Source organism: Perognathus longimembris, chromosome 1 (genome assembly GCF_023159225.1).
Source record: "Perognathus longimembris pacificus isolate PPM17 chromosome 1, ASM2315922v1, whole genome shotgun sequence".
Taxonomy (NCBI): domain Eukaryota; kingdom Metazoa; phylum Chordata; class Mammalia; order Rodentia; family Heteromyidae; genus Perognathus; species Perognathus longimembris.
The window spans coordinates 8147697-8168452 of record NC_063161.1 but is presented as its reverse complement, the minus strand read 5'-3'; the positions used below and the strand labels follow the sequence as shown (position 1 = coordinate 8168452).

Here is a 20756-nt window from a genome sequence, read left to right as displayed (position 1 = left end):
ATGGAGTCATCACCAGGGTTTAGAAGCTGTTATAATTTTAACACTAAAACTTATATTTAGTTTCTCCAGTTTTCAGGTCAGCCCTAACACAAGTTCACCGTGGGACAGCATCTCCGGGGCCCCTGGACACCAGAGACCGGCATGAGGAAGTCCCCAGAGTACATGTCCCCTGTGAGCCTGGGGCCCGAGGGGGGGGGCGGAAGTGGGGTAAGAGGAAGTGGTGGCTCGGAGCCTGGGGGAGGAGCCTCCTTGAGGGTCCAGGGTGAGGCCTCCGGGGGGAAACACAGCCACTACCAGAGGTCGGGAGGTCAGCAAAAGTGAGAAGTGCACTCGGCCTGGGTCTGGCTGGGTGAGACCCGGGACCACCCACCTGCTCCCTTGACCGCCCCCCACCATGGCCCTGGCCCAGCAGCTGCGGGCGGAGAGGTGAGTGGGGGGGCAGGACTCTCCAGGTGGAGGTGGGAGGGGGCAGCGGCTGGGCTGAGTCCGAAGGGGACACGGGGAGCTGCTCTCGGGAACTCTCCTCTGTGGCTTGGCCAGCCCCCGGGCACAAGCGGGAACAGAAAAGCAGGGAGGGGCTTGCTGGGAACCGCAGCCCGGAGCACAGGTGTCCTGGGTTCTAGGCTAGGGCTTCCAGCTGGACATGGCGGACAGCGGTGGCCCCTCCAACTGTTGTCCAGATGAAGTCACAGCCTCTCCTTATTCTCCCAGGGCCGGGCTCAAATGTCCCCTCCTCTGGGGAGCCCCCTCCCCACCCCACCCCACCCCCCGACTGCCCAGCCTCTTCCTCCGCTGGCCCCAATGGGCCTCTCTCTGCCTTGTCCTTAGATTACCGGCCTAACATGGCTTCCGCATCGATTGTTTGTGTTCTTCATCGTGGGCTCCCCAGTAGAAGCAAGCTTTGTGAGTGGCTGGGGCTACTGCTGTTTTCCTGATTTAAAAAGCAAATAGACAGTGCTCAATAAATGTGGCTGAAGAAATTAGTGAATCGATTAGTGACGTCCCAGATGCTTCTTCTCCAAAGCTGACAGGGTACAGATGGGTAAATCGAGGACCAGGAGGGCAGAGGACTCACGTGGAGTCCTGTAGCATGTGCGGTGAGGCTGGGGCTTGGAGTGGGGGCCCTGGGGCTCAGCCCCCCCATCCCCACCCCGGCCCCCAGTCACAGACAGCACTTGCTGAAGGCTTCCCGCATGGCTGGGCAGCGGCGGGGTCCTGAAGACGCGGAGCCTGGGGCCGGTCCCCCAAGGTTTGAGCAGAGGTGCCATCAGGGAGCAAGTTGCCATGGGAACTGCCCTCCCCTCCCAGTTGCCAGGGCAAGGTTAGGCTGATTGGGGTTCATGGGGAAGCTTGAGGGATAGAGGGGAAAAGGTGAGATTTCCAAAGGTTGAAGGTCAGAGAAGTGGCTTGACGGGTGGGGGTGGTGGGGGAGGGAGGGAGGGCAGGAACAAGTGCTGGGGGATCAAACCAGAGACCAGACTCCAGCTCCTCCTCCCCACAAGTTCTCCTGGTTAGCTAGCCTGTCACGCAACACGGAACCTTCCAGAAACTGCGCCTGCTGGAGGCTTGGGTCACTTCCTGCTGCGCGGGTGGGAGCCGGCTGGGCTGTGGGGCCTCCTCCCTGGCTCCTCGGAGGAGGTGGGCTGCCCTCCCCGGCCCCTCCATGAGCCGCGGGGCCCCTGCACCCCAGCGCCTTTCTTAGAGCAGCCTGTAGAGCTGAGCTGGCAGCCGCAGCAGAGGCAGCTCTTTCTAGAACCCCAGCAAGGCCAGACACCCACGGCTGAGCACCTACTGGGCGCTAGAATCTCCTTGTGGTGGTTTGGGGGGCTTGGGTTGCTACAGATGAGACCTCACGACCGCCCAGCAACACAAGGACGGCCTGTCTCCATCTTGCAGAGTGGAAACGTCCCAGGCCCCTCCTGTCACAGGGCTAAGCAGGGTTCGGGCCTCCTCTTCCCCTGTGTTAGACCTGGAGCCTGGGCCTCCCACCTGAGAAAGGTCAAAGGCCTTGGACCGACACCAAGGCCCCCCACGCGGGACCTGCCTGCTCTCTGGCTGAACAAGCCCCGCTCTCCCGTCGCGTGGACCCCTGGGGCCTGGCCTTCCTGTGCGTTTGAGCCCTGAGATCACTGATCCCCGAGGCGAGAGGCCCCCGTGTCCTAGTGCGCTCAGCCTGGCACTGCCCACGTGCCACGCTGAAGGGTTTGCTCAAGCGCCTGTGGCCACAGACGGCGACCTCGATGAACAGGAGTTGTCTAGGTTCATTCAGCAAGGTGTGGGAGGCCCCCCGCGGGGAGGCGGGGAAGCGGGGTGGCGGGGCGTCTGCAGAGGCAGCTCTGGAGCCAGCCTGCTTTGGGCTCAAATGTCGGCTTCCTGATTTCCGCTCTGCGAAACCTCAGAGGGGCGCCGGGCACACGGCGGGCACCCGGGAGTTGGCGATCCCCAACCTGCCCGCCATGAGCCCTGGAGCCTGGAGCCAGGTCTTCCCCACCCCCGCTCCAGGTCCTTCCTGGCCCACCTCTACTGTACTGGATGTGCAGCCTCACAGACTGGGAAGCCACTGGGGGGGAGGGAGGAGGGGGAGGGTCCTCCCCTGCCACTCTCCCACCACGGCCCCTGTAGGGAAAGGGAACGGGAAGGTGGCCAGCAGCCTCGGCAGTGCCCTGGGGTTGCGGGGATTTCCTCTGCCAGCTTGCCGCCACACCCTGAGTCACCTCCCAGAACAGGGTCCTGTGACTGACACAACCGATCACGAGACACGGGCGTGGCCCGGGGCGAGGGTGCGTGGGCTGCCGGGGTAGACATGTCAGCCTCATCCGGTCCCGGTCCCCCCGGCCACCGTGTGGGGAGGGCCACAGCGGTGCCGCTTCCTCATCTGCCTACTCGTGTCTCGACTCCCGCAGCCCTGGCTCGGCCTCCTCCTCCGTCAGTCCTCCGTTCTGCTCACTGACAGCTCAGCTCGTCCCTGGGGCTTCTGATCGCGAGCCAGGACGGGTGACTCTCACCTGGGCCGCTCCTGCTGCGTTCCACCACATCTGCACCCGGGCCTCCTAATGGACATCCTTCCCGCCCTGGGGCCCGGAGGCTCTCAAATGAGCTCAGCCCACACGGAGCCCATCTGCCCGCCCCTCTCCCCGGGCCTGGTCAGAAACGCGCGCCTAGCCAGAAATCCAGAGGCCGTAACTAGTTCCAGATAAGGACAGCGGAACAGGCCCTGGATGACCTCTGAGCTCTCATGGGCCGGCACAAGCCAAGTGGCCGCTCCCTGCCGCCAGGAAGGCAGGGAAAGGGGAAGACGAGCTTTCTGCTCCCGTAACAAAATGCCCGAGACAACTGACTCCTCAAGAGCTTATGACTCAAGGCCCAAGAGGGGGGTGCCCTCATTGCTTTGGGGGGCTCTCTGATGGGCGTGGCGCGTCGTGGAGGCAGCACAGGGCAAACTGCCTACGTCCCAGATGTAAGAACAGCAGCCCGAGGACCTTCCACCCGGGGCCGCCTGGGGCGAGTCCGCGGCTCTCCCAACCAGCGCCGCCCCGTGGACGAAGCCTTTACTCCATGCCTTTGGGTGACTCTCCCCCGAACCACAGCAGGCTGCCAGGGTACCCGCCCGGACTCCCGGCGCCTTGTGAGCTCCTGGCTGAGGGATGAGGCTCAGGGCAGCGGAAGCTGGCGGGTGGCGGGCCGTGCCCCTCCCCACCCCTCCCTGTCAGGGCTTGCTCTGTGCCGGGAGCTCCGGGTTCCCTGCACCGGTGAGGGGTGTGGTGGTGAGTGAGGAGAGACACACACACACACACACACACACACACACACACACACACACCCCATTGACTGGCGTTGCACCCGCCTCGCACCCAGCTAATCAGGGTCCTTCTCTCGGGCCTCCCCCCAGCGACTTCGAGCAGCTTCCTGATGATGTGGCCATCTCTGCCAACATCGCCGACATCGAGGAGAAGAGAGGCTTCACCAGCCACTTTGTAAGAAAGAAAGCCTCTGCCCTCTGCCCTCTGCCCCTTAGTTCTCATCAGTCGATACCCATCTCAGCCAGTGATTTTTGGGCAGGAAACGGGGCAAGTCCCTTGGGACATTGTGACTATTGTCTTTTGGGACACTGTGATGATTGTCTGTGGTAGATGGAACCCAGGGGTGCTTTAAGCATGTGGGGGCCCACAGGACACCCCCAAGGAAGAGTTATCCAGCCCAGCTAGGGCTGAGGTTGAGACCGCCCATCTCTCTCCTGAGTCTCCACCTTTTGTCTACCCTTAACCTCTGAGCCCCCATCTCTGTCCCCAAGACTCCTCTCTGGGTCCTTCCGCCCACCCCCCCACCTCTGCACCCTCCCACCCACCCGGGAGCCCTCCCTCACCTCCGCACCCTCCCCACCTCTGTCCCCCATAGGTGTTTGTCATCGAAGTGAAGACCAAGGGGGGAGCCAAGTACCTCATCTACCGCCGCTACCGCCAGTTCTACGCCCTGCAGAGCAAGCTGGAGGAGCGGTTCGGGCCAGAGAGCAAGAACAGCCAGTTCACCTGCAGTCTGCCCACGCTCCCAGGTGAGTCCCTGCCCCGGGGCCTGCTGGGCCCCGGGTGCCGAGCCCCTGCTGCGGATCCGGCTGCGTGGCTCTGCTCGCGCGTTCCAGGATCTCCCCATCCCTATGAGCACCATCCATTCGGACCCCTCCTGGGGTCCTCCAGTCCCACCCCACCCCGGATGTCCCCGGAGGCCCCAGGTGGCCCCAGGTGGAGCGGGGCGGTGGCCTCGACTTCTCTGCTGGCGATGGGAGTTCTCTCTCCCTGCAATGCACAGGGCGCCCCTCCGTTTCCCCCTGCACCCCCGTCCACAGTCTGGGCTTCCCCAGCTCCCGGTGGCTGGCGCTTCCCTGTCCCTGGGGAAAGCCGGCCAGCACCACGGTGCTGCCTGCAGAACCCTCAGCTCCCGCCCTCCCCGTCTTCCTTCCCACCTCCTGAACAAGCACCTTGGACAGCTCCTGACCTCTGGTTTCTTAGCTCCATCCACCCCTGCTCCTGGGGCTGCTAGAGAACCCCCCTCCCCCACCCCACACCCTGGTTACCTGGGGGCTTGGTCCCCCCCAGAGGCCGGCACGGCTGATAAAACAACACTGATCAACCGGCCCCCAGGAACCTGCTCCATCTTCTCCTCCTCAAATTCCAGCTCCACCTCTGACTGTCCCCTGCTGTCCCTTCCTTTTCCCTTCCCCCTCCCCCCCTCCTCCCGAGAATCCATATTTCCCTATCAAGAAACACCTGGCTCTTCCCAGGGGGCTCCTCGTGCCCGTGGCCTCCTCCTTCCCTGGGCTGTGGTGGAGGGGTTCCTGTCCTCAGGCTCCCAGTGTGATCGCCCTTGCTCCCCAGAGCGGCACCTCCATGTCCCCAGGGGTTCCCCCTTTGTCCTTTGAGGTCTGGCTTCTTGCCTGGGCCCCTGTCCTGTGTCCGCTGCTGTGTCCGCTGCCTGCCCCGGGTTGTAGCTCTCGGTCACAGCCTGCCTCGTCCAGACAGACGACTCATGCCTGGACCTTCAACTGCCACCTACCTGCTCCTCCCTCCCAAAGGCGCAGACCCTGCCTTACCCGCCATCTTTGTACCATCAGAAAGTGCCCCCCCCAGTCTCATGCACACACGCGTTCACACATGCACACACATGCACATGAAATACACATGCACACACATGCACACGTCCCTCTCTCTTGGCACTGGAGGCCAGACATGGCTCACGCTGGCTGATGGCTCCCCCAGACCCCACCCGGAGGCTTCTGGAAATATTTGTCTCCATGTTGGCCACCAGCTCCCCCAACATTCCTCTTTGCTTTGGACAAGTGATGTGTGTGTATGTGTGTATTTGTGTGTGTGTGTGTGTGTGTGTGTGTGTGTGTGTGTGTGTTTGGAGCAGATAATAAGTGGTCAATAACGCATAAACCCATCATCGTCCAATGTGGTGCGTGAGTGCAGTGGGGGTGATTCCACCTCAGCACCAGAGGCGGAGGAAGGGAGGGCTGTGGGGGGAGGGGCTCTGAGCAGAGGGGAGGGGCTCTGAGCAGGGGGTGGGGCTTCAGAGAGGAGGGGCCTGGCCAGGATGGGTGGCCAGCGGAGCAGCTGGGGCCCAGGCGCCATGCTAGGTGGAGCTCTGAGGCCAGATCTCCCCTCTCCACAGCCAAAGTCTACATGGGTGTGAAGCAGGAGATAGCCGAGGCCCGGATCCCGGCCCTCAATGCCTACATGAAGGTATGGGCGGCAGGTAGCCCGCTGGGGCCATGGCCTCGGGAAGCGGGGCTGGCTCTGTGGCTCCAAGTGTCCTGTTGTCCGTCCCTGAAGGCCCAGCTGGGGCGAGAGGCGGGATGTGTTCTCGGGGGCTGGGGCTGGGGCCAGGAGCAGTGAGTTAGGGAATGAGGAGCCACGCTGGACGTCGGTCCAGCTCTCTAGCTAGTGCTCCCGGTCCCCAGGCAGGCGGCTCTGACAGACGTCAGGATGAGAGGAATTAGGTCCAGGCGCCTGTCCCTGAGGGACCCACTGCCTTGTGAATCGTGAAACCACACGCGCCTTACACAGCTCCTTCGTGTCAGCCGGAAGAAGCCCTCTGGCTGGCACGTCTCCTCCCCTGAGCACAAACCAAGGCTGGAGTAAAGCTGTTCACCACTGACTTCGGTTCCCAGACCTGGGATGTAATAAAGCGTGTGGAGGGAGGAGAGCTGAGTGAGTGGGAGGCATGCGGGGGGAAGGGGGCTGTCCGTGTCCCCTGCTGACCGCCTGCTCCCGCCTCCCCTTCTCCGCAGAGCCTCCTCAGCCTGCCCGTCTGGGTGCTGATGGACGCAGACATCCGGATCTTCTTTTACCAGTCCACGTACGACTCGGAGCAGGTGCCCCAGGCGCTGCGCCGGCTCCGCCCTCGCACCCGGAAAGTGTGAGTGGCCGCTGGGTCCCTGCTGGGAAGACACCTCTTATCCCTGGAATCAGATGAGGGAGTGGATGGGTCCCCGGACACCCTCCCCACCCACCCCCCCCCAACCCCACCCTCCGCATGCCTTGGCTTATGCAATGAGCTTGGAGAACCCAGCTCAGGGCCCGGAGGGACAGAAGGGGAGGGGTATTTTGGCGTGTCAAAGGATGGGGACCGGGGCATCAATCCTGGCGCCACAGTAATAACTCGGGGTGACCCAAGAGTCCAGGGTATCTGGAAAGAGTGAAGGGCTGGTGAGAAATAGCCAAGCCTGGTCTCTGATCTGTTATCATCTCTGGCTCTGGCTCTACCACACTGGTCCTCCAGGGGACGCTGTTGCTCCTTATGCCAGATTGCTCCCCACTCCCTCCGCTCCCTGCAAATCAGAAACCAGACGGCAAAGTGGTACTGGCTCTGCTACCAAGAAGTCAGGGTGAGGAGGGCCGGCGTGGAGGCGACGGGGCAGGAGGGTACTCCTGAGTCCCCCGTCTCCCTCCGAGCCCCAGCCAGCCCTCTGTGGCCTTGACATCTGGTGCCCGGCGCTTGCCCTGGACACCCAGACAGCTGAGACACCTCAGGGCAAGCCACCTCTCTCTGCCTCAGTTTCCTGGGTTGAAAAATGGCAACCTTGTCCATGAGGGTGACTATGGGGCAGAGGAAAAGAACTAAGCCATGAACCTCATCCCCTCCTCCTCTGTGCCCTGCTTCCTGGCCCACCAAGGGAATGGCCACCCCCCCCCCACCCAAGGCAGTGCTGAGAGTGTGGGAGCAGAGGCTCTCCCCAACATGCAACAGTGGCTGCAGATTGAAGTCTTTGCCTTCCCAGCCTCTCTGCCCCCCCCCCCCCAAGCTGGGTCCTCTGGAGCTGAGCTCTGAGGGAACCGAACCCCTTTCTCTCCACAGCAAGAGCATGTCCACACAAAGCCCCAGCCTTGGGCTCATGGAAGCGCCACGAGCGGAGGTACGGGCCAGCCAGGCCTTGCCCCCACCCCCAGCACCCAGGGAGTCCCCCCGCTGCCCGGGGCATGCCTGGGATAGGGCAGGGTGCGGGGGGGAAGGGGGGGCTGCCCTTCTCAGCCTCAGACACCAGGAGCCCCAATCGCAGCTGAGAAGAGGGAAGCAGCCAGCCCCAGAGGCTGGGGGGGGGGGTGGGGGGGTGGGGAGGGGGGAGGGGAGGCTGGCCTCAGGGGACCCAGAAAAGGCCCGGCCCCCAGGGACTCGAGGCCCCCTGGGGATACTATTGCAAATGAGCACGATTACACCAGTGGGGGCAGTGTCTTCTACAAGGCACTAGGGGCTGGGCGAATGGCTTCTCCTCCCTCCTCTCCAGGCCCTGTTCGATTTCACTGGGAACAGCAAGCTGGAGCTGAGCTTCAAAGCTGGAGACGTGATCTTCCTTCTCAGTCGGGTCAACAAGGACTGGCTAGAGGTGAGGGGGGAGGGAGGTGGAGGGGAGAGGGGGTAGATGGAGGTGAGGAGGGAGAGGGAGGGAGGTGAGGAGGGAGGGAGGGAAGGATGGAGCTGAGAAGGGAGTGGGGTGGAGGTGGGGAAGGAGGGAAGTAGAGGTGAGGAGCCCCATCTCGGGAGGCGTCGGAGGGCATCTGGGGGATGTGGGGTGAGGTGCAAGGTGGCAGGAACACGTGGCAGAGCAAAGCCATGGTCCCCGTGGTCAGAAGGGAAGGGGGAAATGAGGAAGAGGAAGGAACCGGTGTCTAATGTACCCGCCAAGGCCACGCCCCAGTGAGCTAAGGCCCTCTCCCCAGGCCCCACCTCTTAATGGTTCCGCCACCTCCCATCCTCCCCTCCCTCCATGGGGGACAACCTAGATACAAACAGCGATGTTCTTCCTCTACACAAGGGGCCCGGGCCTGGGCCCTGAGGCGTGCGGCTGTGCCTCTCCTCTGCAGCCTAGACAGCATCCCTCTACCCCACCCCACCCCACAGGGCACGGCCCAGGGAGCCACGGGAATCTTCCCAGGTGCTTTCGTGAAAATCCTCAAGGACTTCCCAGAGGAGGAAGACCCCACCAACTGGCTGCGCTGCTACTACTACGAGGACACCATCAGCACCATCAAGTGCGTGCTCTCCGGGTGCCCTCCTACCACTCAGGCGCCTCACTTCCATGCGACATCCCCCCCCCCCCCACCGCCTGAGGTTCCCGCTGCCTTCCTTCCACCATGCTGCCCTTCCTGCCTGAGGGCCCCCCCCTCTGCTGCCTGCCGCCCCTTAGGGACATCGCGGTGGAGGAAGACCTCAACAGCACACCCCTGTTCAAGGACCTGCTGAAGCTCATGAGGTTTGAGGGGGGCCACGGTGGGAGGGGCGGGTGCTGGCGGGGGGGGGGAGGGGGCGTCAGGTGCCCTGGAGAGGGGACCAGAGGAAGAACCGCGGGATGCCATGTCATCAGCCATTCTGCACGTCTTCTCCCTTCTTGTTAAACCCACATCCCAACCCTATAGGCTGTGGTGGTCTCTTCTGGGCTAGAGGGGCCCAGGAGGGAGCTGCCCCAGGGCCAGAGGGGCTCATCCCAGGTCACGGTGTGTGGCTGTAGGTTTGTATGAAGCACCACAGTCGCTCTCAAAGTCTTGAGTTTGGACCCTCCGTCATCAGGGAATTTCATCATGGAGCAGTTATTTTATGGAATGGCACCGGTGGCTCACACCTGTAATCCTAGCTACCAAGGGAGCTAAGATCTGAGGATCACAGTTCAAAGTCAGCCTAGGCAGGGAAGTCCACGAGACTCTTTTTTTTTCTAATTAAACAGCTAAAAGCTAGAAGTGGGGGTGTGACTCAAGTGGTAGAGCTCTATCCTTGAGCAAAATAAACCTAAGGGATAGGACCTAGGCCCTGAATTCAAGCTGCAGTATCAACATATGCTTGTATGTGCACATGCACACACACACACACACACACACACACACCAAAAATAAAACAGCAATAGTGCCACTACATTGCTTACTATAAAAGTAACAGCTAAGCATTATAAAAATGGAAAATCTATAATTATGTCAGAAAGGTAGAAATAGTGAAAGTATTTCATATTTTCAGTCTTTCTTTTTCTGGTCGTGGGGCTTGTACTCAGGGCCTAGGCGCTGTCCCTGAGCTCTTGTGCTCAAGGCTAGTGCTCTACCATTTTGAGCCACAGCTCCTTCCAGTTTTCTGACGGTGAATTGGAGATGAGAGACTCATGGACTTTCCTGCCTGGGCTGGCTTTGAACTGTGATCCTCAGATCTCAGCCTCCTGAGTAGCTCGGATGCACCAGCGTCTGGCACATTTCTACTCTCCTTCTTATTCAGTGGACATCAGATCCCTCACTTCTTTCTCCCTCTTACTTTTTCTCTCCGTCTCCCTCTCTCCCTCCCTGCCCCTCTCCTCTCCCCTCCCCACTTCATCCCCATGTACCAGTCTGTGGCCTCCCCATCATTTCTCTGGCCATACTACAGTTCACCTCCCACTTTGTCACTGCTACAAATGGCCCGATCGTCACGTCATCTCACCTGTGTGGTGACTGATCTTATTCCCTTGGGATAGTTTTCCAGGAGTGGAATTATGGGACATCTGAGACAAATCAATTAGGCTTCACGTCCAATGGCTCAAATTAGCCATCGGGAGATCAGAAGTGAAAAATTTTACTTCTCCAGGCAGGTGGAAGAACGTCACATGGACAGTTCACACAGGCGTCCCTCTGGGGCTTCCCCTGCTCTGCTCTGCCCCCTCAAGTGCCTCTCCTCTTCTTTAGCAGACTCATGCACAGGACATTGCAGGCCTTGCGGCTAACTCACTGTGAAAGTCTCGGTTTCCTCGCCTGTTCAATGCAGGTTGATTGCTTGGGTGCTAAAGTCCTATGTCAAGCTCTGACCTCCCCTGATTCTTAGATCCAGGCTAGGAAGCTCTCTGTGAGCTCTGCTTAGGCCCAGAATTGATGGATGCTCTCCTGGGGGGCTCCGGCCTTAACCTTGACCTGTCCCACCAGGCAGGAGTTCCAGAGAGAGGACATTGCCCTCAATTACCAGGATGCGGAGGGTGACCTGGTGCGCCTGCTGTCGGACGAGGACGTGGGGCTCATGGTGCGGCAGGCCCAAGGCCTCCCCTCCCAGAAGCGCCTCTTCTCCTGGAAGCTGCACATCACCCAGAAGGACAACTACAGCGTCTATAACACGGCTCCCTGAATGGCCGTGGCCCGGGGCATGCTCAGGGCACACCAGGACTTTCAGGAAAGGCTGGGGGGAGGCTCAGACTTCTGGCTGCAAGGATAATGGCCGTACTATGCTTGCCTTGCACTCTTTCTACACTTACCTATGAATGAAAGAAACCATTTCACATCAGAGTGCAGGACTGGGGAAAAGCCTATCATCTGTGGACAGAGAGAAAAGGGCATAAAATACCATTTAATGAGCTGTCACTGTGGGCTGCTTATTTCTGGGGTGTGTGGGGGGTGGGAGAGGGTCCCTGGCCTAGGCAGCTGCCCTGCTCTATCACAAGGTGTTGGACCCTCTTCCCAGTGGAACACCCATTAGCAGAGGAAACACTCAGTTCTGACCACTCCATTTCTAAGGGTGCACACACAAGAGGAGGAAGGGTCAATGACAAAGACCCTCTAGATCCCAGTGCCTGTTATTGGATTCTATTTTGTGGCTTTTCCTCAGGAAAAATTTGGAGTTCATGGATATCTAAAGTAAGGAAATGTCAAAAGTGGATAAGAAAAAACTCCCGAAAGCGAATATGTGGACACACTAAGATGTTCCCCTTGGCAGCAACTGACGATGCAGTGGGAAGAAGACTGCTCCTCAGCATGGCAGAGAAGGGCTCCCAACTGGCCACAGGCAGCTGCCTGTCCCCGAGGTGCCACATGCTCCAGGGGCACACAGGTGACATTTCGAAGTAATGGAAAAAGCCCACATCTGCCATCTTTGAAAAAGGACACCCAATTGCTCATTAATGGATCTGTGAGCAAGAGGGGATGGGCAACCCATGACATACTTTCTGGCTGATTAAAGCCTACTTTGTGCCAGTGCAAGGAGCTGGCCATAAGCATGCTGGGCAGGAAAACATGATTGTAAGAAGCTATTGTGCCTGGAAGGCTGTTCCTCACAGCCCTTTCCTGAATTTGTAAATGCAGGTCCCAGCTTTTATGGCTCCCCTGTGGTAATGCGTATTACTAAGAATTCTAGAGGAAGAGTGAACACTTTTCTCAGAGTGTGTGCTTGCTATAATGACAGAGCCCACAGTCCCGTGATTCTACAAAGGAGTCCAGTCTTGGCCACGTTATTTTTGTGATTGCAATGCATAGACGGACACTCAGAAATGAGCAGCAACACCACCTGACGTGATCCTGACTACAAGGATGCTCACAAACAAGCCCACACGGGACTTATGAGATGACAATGCCATAAAACTTGATTCTTACAGAAAATGTTTATCAGACCAAAGGAGGAACTGATAGTAAATGTAGTGACTCATCTAGTGGTCATTCTTTTGAGCTGGGGAAATCACTGGTAAACACAGATAAGGATGGACGGGTAATCAGGCCAGCAATGATAACGTGTAAAGGCTGATGAAAATATTCCCATCTATGTTTGTCATTAGTTAATTACTGGCCCTTAACAATTTGCAACTAACAAGAAGCTGCAGAGAAAAGCAAATGACCCAATTAGAAACAGACCTCTTAGAGATCTGAGTTAATGGCTTATAGTCCTGGAAACGCCATCAGAAAGGCAGTTCATGGCAATGTGCTTGCTCATTTGAGAACCATGTTCCCAAGTGATCATTAGATATCCAACAGGAAACCTTTGGCAGCCTTGGATTAGAATAAATCAAGGAAGAATTAACAAAGGGATTATTTGCAAGAATATAAGCATCCTTTAGAAACACACACACGGAATATTTTATTCCCCAGACATAGGAACATGGACTATTATAGCCCAAATGATCACAAGGGGGCTCATTAAAGGGACAGTGGATCTTTAGTTGGTGGACATGGTTGGCCAAAAGTAACCCACAGGGGGAAGGCTAGAGGAACGAAACCTACCCATCCTCATTCTCCTTGTGCCTCTTGAGCTTCCTCAGAAGAGTCCCTACCATCACACCAAACTAGAAGCCCTAAGGCAAGGTTGGTTTGATCCCCATGAGATTAGATGCAGTGGATGTGAAGGGTAAAGTGGAGACAGGTACACAATCTAGCTTGTCTGTGAGCATTCACTCTGTGTTTTATGTGGGTGAAAACTCCAAGTGCCCAAAGACAAGGGACATGGAAAGTCCTGCCACCTACAATGCCATTGCAAATGTCTGTCAGTGCCTATGTGCTCTCCCCTGGGACCCACCTCCTTATTATGTTATTATAAAGCTATAGATGTTATTTATATGAAGTAGTGGGAAGGTGGGGAATTAAATAATGCACTCATAGTCAGAGTCTACAGCTGTTCACTGGCCCAAAGCTGTTTGTTGGAGCTTGTTGTCATATTCCCTGCCAGCACATCTTCCTGTGGGACTTGAATTCATGGGTGTCTTATCTTTATTAGTGGGAGGAAGTAGGCCCAAGAGGTAGGAGGTAGGAGGGTAGGAGGGTTGAAGGTTATTCCTGGTCCTCAGTCCCTTACCCCTCTCTCTCCCCCCTCTCCATTCTCTCTCCTTTTTGCTGTACGAGGTGATCAATTGTCATCTACCCCAATGTGCTCACTGCCATTATGTTCTGTCAAATCCATTAACTAAGCCATTTATAATGGCCTAAATATCATGTTAGGATGGTTGGGAGACCTAAGTATCTCCCACAAGGACCTGCCTCCACCACTATCATGCCCTAGATCTCATTTCCAATACACAGGCCATGGGGGAATGAATTTAGAACAGACAAAAAGGTATAAATAAAATATATAAACCAACTACATATATATATACAGAGATAGAAACTGCAGCAAATTTAATCTAGCATGGTATAAGAACCCCAATGAGACAAGGAAGGCTTAACATTTAAACATGTATAAGTAGTATTCACCTTCATATTGAGAAGTAGGTAGAAAAAGTGATAGGATTATTGCAAAAGATGTGGAGGAAATAATTTTATATACTTGAATGACCATCATAATTGAAATTGCACACTGCATGTCTGCACATCTCTTAGACTATTAGGGATAAAAGAGATGACCTTAACCTAATAAATGCTGTCTTCAAGGAAACCTACAGCAAGCACTGTTCACAGTGGAAAACAGAAAAATAAGAGCAGTTCCTTTAAGAAGTTCCTTTTTAAGAAGGCAGGAAGAAGGCAAGAATACTCATTATTGTTCCCCTGTTCAATACCGAAGGCCCAGCTCAGCAGGGCATTAAAAAGAAATTACAGAATAAGAACTAATAGAAAAACAATACCTATCATCATTCACATTTGACAGAATTGTGTACATAAACTAGAATGTAAGCAAGCAAATGATTATATACTGTAACAGAGTTCCACTACATGGCTAATGACATAAAGCTAAAATTTGATCGTTTTTCTGTACAACAACAATAAATAATTTGAAAAAAATTTAGAAAAGATGTCACTTCCAAGTATCTTTAAGATACTTGGAAATAAGCCTGAGTGAAAGTGTGCGAGATTTGTGTATATAAAATTATATAACAGATTTGTGTATATAAAATTATATAGCACAGATTTGTATATATAAAATTATATCGCACAGAAGGGAATTAAATGAAAATTGAAATGGGCAGAAAAACAACCCTTGCCCGTGAAGTGGAAGCTGATGCCACAGAGATGTCAGTTGTCTCAATGAGTCACAGATCTTCACAACTTTGATGCAATTCCAGAAATATTCCAGTTGGAGGTGGGGCTCATGGTAGGGGACCTGCCTAGCAAACAAGCACAAGTGTTGGGGTCAGCTGCACCTTTAAGGGGCCACAGCTGACCTCAGCCTGTCCCTCCCCTTCCTGTCTTTAACCGGAAGAGAAGGAAGTCTGACATCACTTGAGGGACAGCTCCTTGGGACCAATCAGGGGCCCCTCTCTTGTGCCCACCTTTGGAGTATATCTGGGAGGTTCCTCATTTGAATAAACAGAAGCCCTAGAGGTTTTCTCCAGGGACCCACGCGCCCGTGTCGTTCTTGGCGGCTTTGGGGCACCCTGCGACCACACGCCACCGAGGCTACCTGTGGCCATCGATCCCACGTGAGAGCGATAAAGGGCCACCCAGGAAGGGGCGGACAAGCCCCTTCCCCCCCAAGCGAGGGGAAGTCGAGAGAGAGAGCCCACACACAAGGACCAGAGTTCAAACCCCAATACCACCAAAAGAATAATTTTTTCTGCTTTGTTTAGAATTTCATATACTCGTGCTACAATTGAGACAGAAAAGCAAAGGACGTGAAAGAGCCATGATACTCCTGGAGAAGAGGGAAATGATGACAGTGTCCTTAGGTAGCAAGACTTACATAAAGCAACTGAACTGGAACCTGTGGTAGACATAGAAATCTACTGTTACCCTTGGACTGACCATGTACATGTTTGTTTGCTTTGTTTTCGTTGTCTTATGGCAGCACTGGGGTTGGAACTCAGGGCTTATACTTGCTAGGCAGGTGCTCTACCTCTTGAGCCACACCTCCAGCCTTTTTTTTTGCTTTGTTGTTTGGGGTTTGAGACAGGGTCTCACTTTTCTCCTCAGGGCTAGTCTGGACACAACACCGGTACAAACCATCATGCCCTGATAAATGATTGAGATAGGCGTCTCACAGACTTTTTGCCCAGGCTAGCTTGGATCTATAATTCTCTTTATCTCAGCCTCCTGACCAATGAAGGTTATAGGTATGAGCCACCACGTCCAGCATATACACATGGTATTTGATAGGATAGAGTTCTTCACAGAATGTAGAATGAGTTGTTGTGACTTGTTCTCTCCCTGCTGTGCTGCAGGGCACTGAAAGCTATTCCTGTCTGTATCTAACTGGGCTTTGGTGCCTGTTGTCCAGTTGCCTTCTCTCCCCATCTCTCCTGCTGCTTCCTGGCCTTTAGTTGTCACTATTCTATATTCAGATGGACATTTTTATTTTAGCTTTCACCTATGAGGGAGAACATGTAGGACTTGTCTTTCTATGCCTGGCACATTTCACTTAACAATGTTTTATACTCCCATCCTGGGAACCTGGAACAGCTTCTGACATTACGTGACACTGACTGGTCCTCCTACCTCCAGAGGGGCGCAGCAGGGAGTGATGTCTCCCTCTCTGCAGTGTCTGTTCGCTTGGTGACAGTAATTCTGAGAGGAAGTGACTTCTAGTCTTTCTAGGGACCAGAGCTGCGGCAGGCAATCTGGGAACGTGACCTCCCAGTGTTTTCTCTATCCTGCTGTTGGTCGATGTGACCAAGACGAGGGATTTTCCTTCCACGGGGCAGGATCAGGCTGTGACTTGGTGAACCAAGACCCAGGCAGGTGCACATGTTTAGCACTGTCGTTTGGAGAAGAACTGGAAATCGCTTCCCAGGCTGAAAACTTGGGGAATTTCCACCTATGAAATTCTGGTTAGTGCAAGAGAAGTACAGTGAGTTCCTGACGGGGACTGTGGTTTTGGAGGTGATCTTCAGGTGAAGGAAGGGCAGAGACAACTTGGCACGGAGGGGCAACTGGTGCTGAAAGGAAAGGCAGACAGACACCCCCTGGGAAGCTGCTGGGGAGAGACGAGGAGACTGCAGACTGGTGAGGAGGTGGCACCCACCACTTTCTAGCTGGAGAATCTGGGGAAGGCACTGTATTTCCCCATGTGGAAAACGGGCTAGCCGTAATCAGTACCTTCTGCGGGCCTAAGCAAACACACCTTACACGTGGCCGGGTTCGCGGCTCCCACTGAATAAAAGACAAACCTAAGGAAGAACAAGACCACTTACGAGGAAGCCATCCCGGCTGCGACAAGAAGCCCCGGGCGATCTGAGATGGTGACCGAGCCACCTTCTCCCCAGGGCCGCGTCGATGGTGTGCGTGTGCGCACGCGCGAGGCCGTGGCGTGAGCACCTGTGCGCATGCGTCCGTGTTGAGCGAGGCGAAGTTATACCTGCGTGCGTGCGTGCGTGCGTGCGTGCGTAAGGACGGGTGCGTGAGGAGGGCGGAAATGCATCTGTGCGCATGTGTGTGGGCTTAGGCTAGGCTCTTGCGTGTGAGAGCCGAGGGGCACCTGTGCGCATGCGTGTGTGGGAGAGGCGCGCCTGTGCGCATGCGTGCGCGTTGGGAGCAGGTGAAAGCATCGGGAGCTCAGTGGGCTGCGTGGTCCAGGCCCTGGCGAGACAACGCGTCCTGCCCGCCCGAGACTGCATCGCGTGAGCGCAGAGTGGCCGCGGGAGGAGGGAGGGAGGGGAGGGGAGGAGAGGGGTCTGTTCCTGTGGATCCTGGAAGGATATCACGCAAAGTGCTCTCCACAGAGAAACCCCGGGAATTCCCGGATCCATGAGGCCACAGGAACCCACCCCCTCCCAGCCGGCCCTGGATCCGTTTCCTAGTTTCCTGTCCTGGCAGTAACTCGCCTGGGACCCTTCTTACGTTCTTATCTGGGCTCCACACCCTTCCGTCCACGCTCGGCTGGCTGGCCCTGCCACCCTGGGCCAGGCCCCCTGACCTCTGTGTGCTGATTCCCTGCGGGGAAGGCAGGCTGGCAGGCAGGCCGGAAGGACGCCCTGTGCCCCTTCACCCTGGCAGCCCGACTCTGGCCTGGCCGCACATGAAAAGAGGTTGCAGTCTTTCCAGTGAGAGCAGAACTGCTCCACTGGGTGAACCCCCGCTCCCCCAGCCAGATTCCAGCTTCAGCTGAACAGCGATTTGGGGGTACCCTTCAGGGGGTCCACCTTCTCCCTTGATTTTCTGTAATTCCAACCTCTTTCCTTTGTTCCCCCAGGTTAGCTGCTCCCTGCAGACTCCCCCCCCCACACACCTTTTCTCTTTCCCTTTACCCACCCCAAGGTCTTTTTCTTTGTGCCTTCCATCCCTCTTCCCTCCTCCTCATATATTTATTTAGCTCAAAACTTTATAACCAATAGTTCTTACCTGTGTGTATACACACACACACACACGCGCGCGCGCATACTGATACTGGGGCTTGAACCCAGAACCTGTATCCTGTCTCAGCTTTTTTCATCCAAGGCTAGCACTAGACCCATGAACCACACCTCTCCCTCCAACTTTTTGCTGGTTAATTGGAAATAAGAGTCTTGTGGCCTTTTCTCCCCAGGTTGCCTTCGAACCATGATCTTCAGTTCTCAGTCTCCCAAGTAGCCCATGCCTTTAATCTTAACAATTAACATTAACAAACAATTCTTTATGTTACATTCTCTCTGGTCAAATCTCAGCGGGATTTTTTCTAGGCTCTGGATTGGGCCTAGCAGATACATAAATATAAACTGGTTCTCATCTTCTGTAGGGAAACAGAACTCCTAAGAATGCAGAATTCCCTGGGAAACATGCTGCCTCAGCTGTAGGGGCACAAACCCCAGAGGCCACCCAGGAGGGGCACTTCAAAAAGGGCAGGGGGCAACAATTCAGAGACTGTGAGGACCATCTATCTGCATGGAAGGCGGCCCATAGGCCGTTCAACCCAAGGCCTGTGGATCTCACAACCTGAAATCACTCAGCCTTCCTTGTCATCTTCCCCAACATCAACTGCACCTGCATTCATCCAGTGTATGAGTAGCCCCTTGCCCATCAGCCCCCCACCCCCACCCCATAATCATCCCAAGACACACACTGGCCGCTTCCTGTCATGCCCAGGTAGCTATCAATTCAAAGGAATCAAATTATGCAACAGAAACAGGCGGGTACAATTTTGACCCAAACCAAACCTAGAGATAAGCAGAATGTGAGCACTGTGTGCGTGAGCACAGCGCGCGCGCGCACTGGACAGGTCCCTGTGAATGGTAGCTGGGGTGGGGTCTCCCAGGACAGGGTCAATAGCTCCTTCCCAGCTCTTCTCCCAGCTTCCTTGCCCTGACCATAGGATGCAGCAAGCCCCTCACACCCTTCAGGCTTGGGCCCGCCACATACCCACCTCATTGTTCCATTAGCGTTGCTATCTCCAGTGTCCACAGTCAGAGGCATCTCCATGGATCTGTCAGTCCAGGGCCCTCCCCACAGTCCCTCCTAAGGCTCCAAGTTCTTGCCTGGAGCATAGAACAGTGTTCCTAGTGATGAGCCATCTGGTTGCTGCTTGCTCTTCCCATGACTGAGCTGTCCCCCGCCTCCCAGAGGGCAGTTCATATCCATCCTCACCTTTGGATCTAGTCAGAATGGATCCCCGGGGCCAAGACTGTTTCTAGGGTCCTTCTTGACCTTCCATTCTCTCCCTCTGATCCTGGGACTAGCCCGGCTTGGGGGCAGAATCTGGTCTCTAGTCCTGGGATCAGCCTCGTTTAGGGACTGTTTATACTTGAATTTAATCATTTCTTTCCCTGGTACTATGGTTTGAATTCAAGGCCTCATGCTTGTTTGATCAGTTGATCTACCACTTGAACCACACCTCCAGTCTAGCCTTTTGCCAATTAGTTCAGGAGCAAAGGCTCTTGTACTTTTCTGCTAGCCCTGGCTTTCATCTGTGATCTTCTGGATCTCAGCCTCCTGAGTAGCTAGGATCACAAGTATGTGTTACTAGTTCCTGGCTCACACCTGAATGTTTTTGACCCTTCCCGTTCCAAGTTCCCTCTTCCCAAAACTCAAGATGGAGACCTGCCTTGACCTGCTGTTGACCAGCTCACTTCCATCCGTAGCTTCTTCCACCCAAAGCTGGCAGTCTACCACTTGAGCCACATCTCCGCTTTCCACTTCTTGCCGGTGAATTGGAGATAAGAGTCTCACAGACTTTTCTGCCCAGGATGGCTTTGACCCACAGATCCTCTAGATCTCAGCCTGCTCAGGAGTTAGGATTACAAACGTGAACCACCAGCACCCTGCCTTACTTCCACCCTTGTACTGGGGCTTCCTGTGGCCAGTCTGTCACGGAATGACCTTGCTTGCCCAGTCACTAACCAACCTGGGGTAGGGACACTCCCAACTCCTGCCATTGGTAATTGCCAGAAGTCCCTGGGTCAAGGCTTCTGCCCTGAGGCTTCTCAAAAGGGAACAGAGCAGCTTGAGCAGGGATTGCACAACCGTCTTCCCCAGACAGTGGCTGGGTTATCTGTCTGCCCAGAGCAGTTACTGACAACACATCTCCCTTGGGGCTTAATGTCTTAGCTTAGTTCCTCTTCTACCACCCTGGCCTCCCAGAGCAGCAGGTAGTTTTGAGGGGAAGGGCTGGGCCTACTCTGCAGCTCCCCATTGTCAACCTGTGTTCTTCTGCAGGGGGAAGATGAGAAAATTGTATATCCTGTAACCTGATTATTTCCACATCCTGGTCCTGCGTTCCCTAGGATTCTCCCTGCTTCCTTGGGGTTTGGTGACTGTTGACTACAAGCTCATATAAAAGTGGATGGGGCTGTGCAGAAACCCTAACCCAAACCTTCTACCACCTTCCCTGGGTTCTGCCACCCCTGGGTGGAGTGAAATGTGGAGGTGAGAAATGGTGGCAGGACTCTTAGAAGGTCAAGTGTCTCCCTGCCTGCCAGGCCATCTGTCATACACCTGCCAGTCTTTTGTGGCTCTGTTTCTTTGCCCCGTTGTTCATCTTGTAGAAGGCTGCATGTTTGATTTCTTTACCAATGTAAGGTACCCATGTCTTCTACAAGGCTGCGAGTATTTCAAAGGCAGAGGTCTCTGCTCTGTTCGAACCCCCGATGCATGCTAAGGGCCTAGATCAAAGGGCTTGGCACCCAGGCGGCTTTCAGAAAGGCTGCTGGAAGGAAGGAAGGAGGAGTA

At 55.5% G+C, this 20756-nt stretch overlaps 1 protein-coding gene across 2 annotated transcripts; it reads left to right on the top strand.

The window, feature by feature from the left end:
- The first annotated feature begins 242 nt into the window (after window positions 1-242).
- On the top strand, window positions 243-11344 carry Ncf4 (neutrophil cytosolic factor 4). Of its 2 annotated transcripts, none has more exons than XM_048355977.1 (10): window positions 243-426; window positions 3890-3974; window positions 4396-4549; window positions 6166-6236; window positions 6785-6912; window positions 7852-7909; window positions 8279-8377; window positions 8893-9023; window positions 9179-9244; window positions 10923-11344. In XM_048355977.1, exons 1-10 carry the CDS (start codon window positions 395-397, stop codon window positions 11116-11118), a joined length of 1020 nt encoding a protein of 339 aa, XP_048211934.1. In that variant the 5' UTR covers window positions 243-394; the 3' UTR covers window positions 11119-11344. The 2 variants fall into 2 exon arrangements, with proteins under 2 accessions (XP_048211934.1, XP_048211944.1); XM_048355987.1 differs by having other exon boundaries at window positions 6785-6868; window positions 10923-11121.
- Window positions 11345-20756: the final 9412 nt, after the last annotated feature.

What these genes read in the sequence shown, in the direction of transcription:
- Ncf4 (XM_048355977.1), top strand. Translation starts at nt 395, where the DNA reads ATGGCCCTGGCCCAGCAGCTGCGGGCGGAGAG. An exon ending in CAGCAGCTGCGGGCGGAGAG is followed by an intron (nt 427 to 3,889) that starts GTGAGTGGGGGG and finishes GCCTCCCCCCAG; the next exon opens with CGACTTCGAGCAGCTTCCTG. An exon ending in CAGTCTGCCCACGCTCCCAG is followed by an intron (nt 4,550 to 6,165) that starts GTGAGTCCCTGC and finishes CCCTCTCCACAG; the next exon opens with CCAAAGTCTACATGGGTGTG.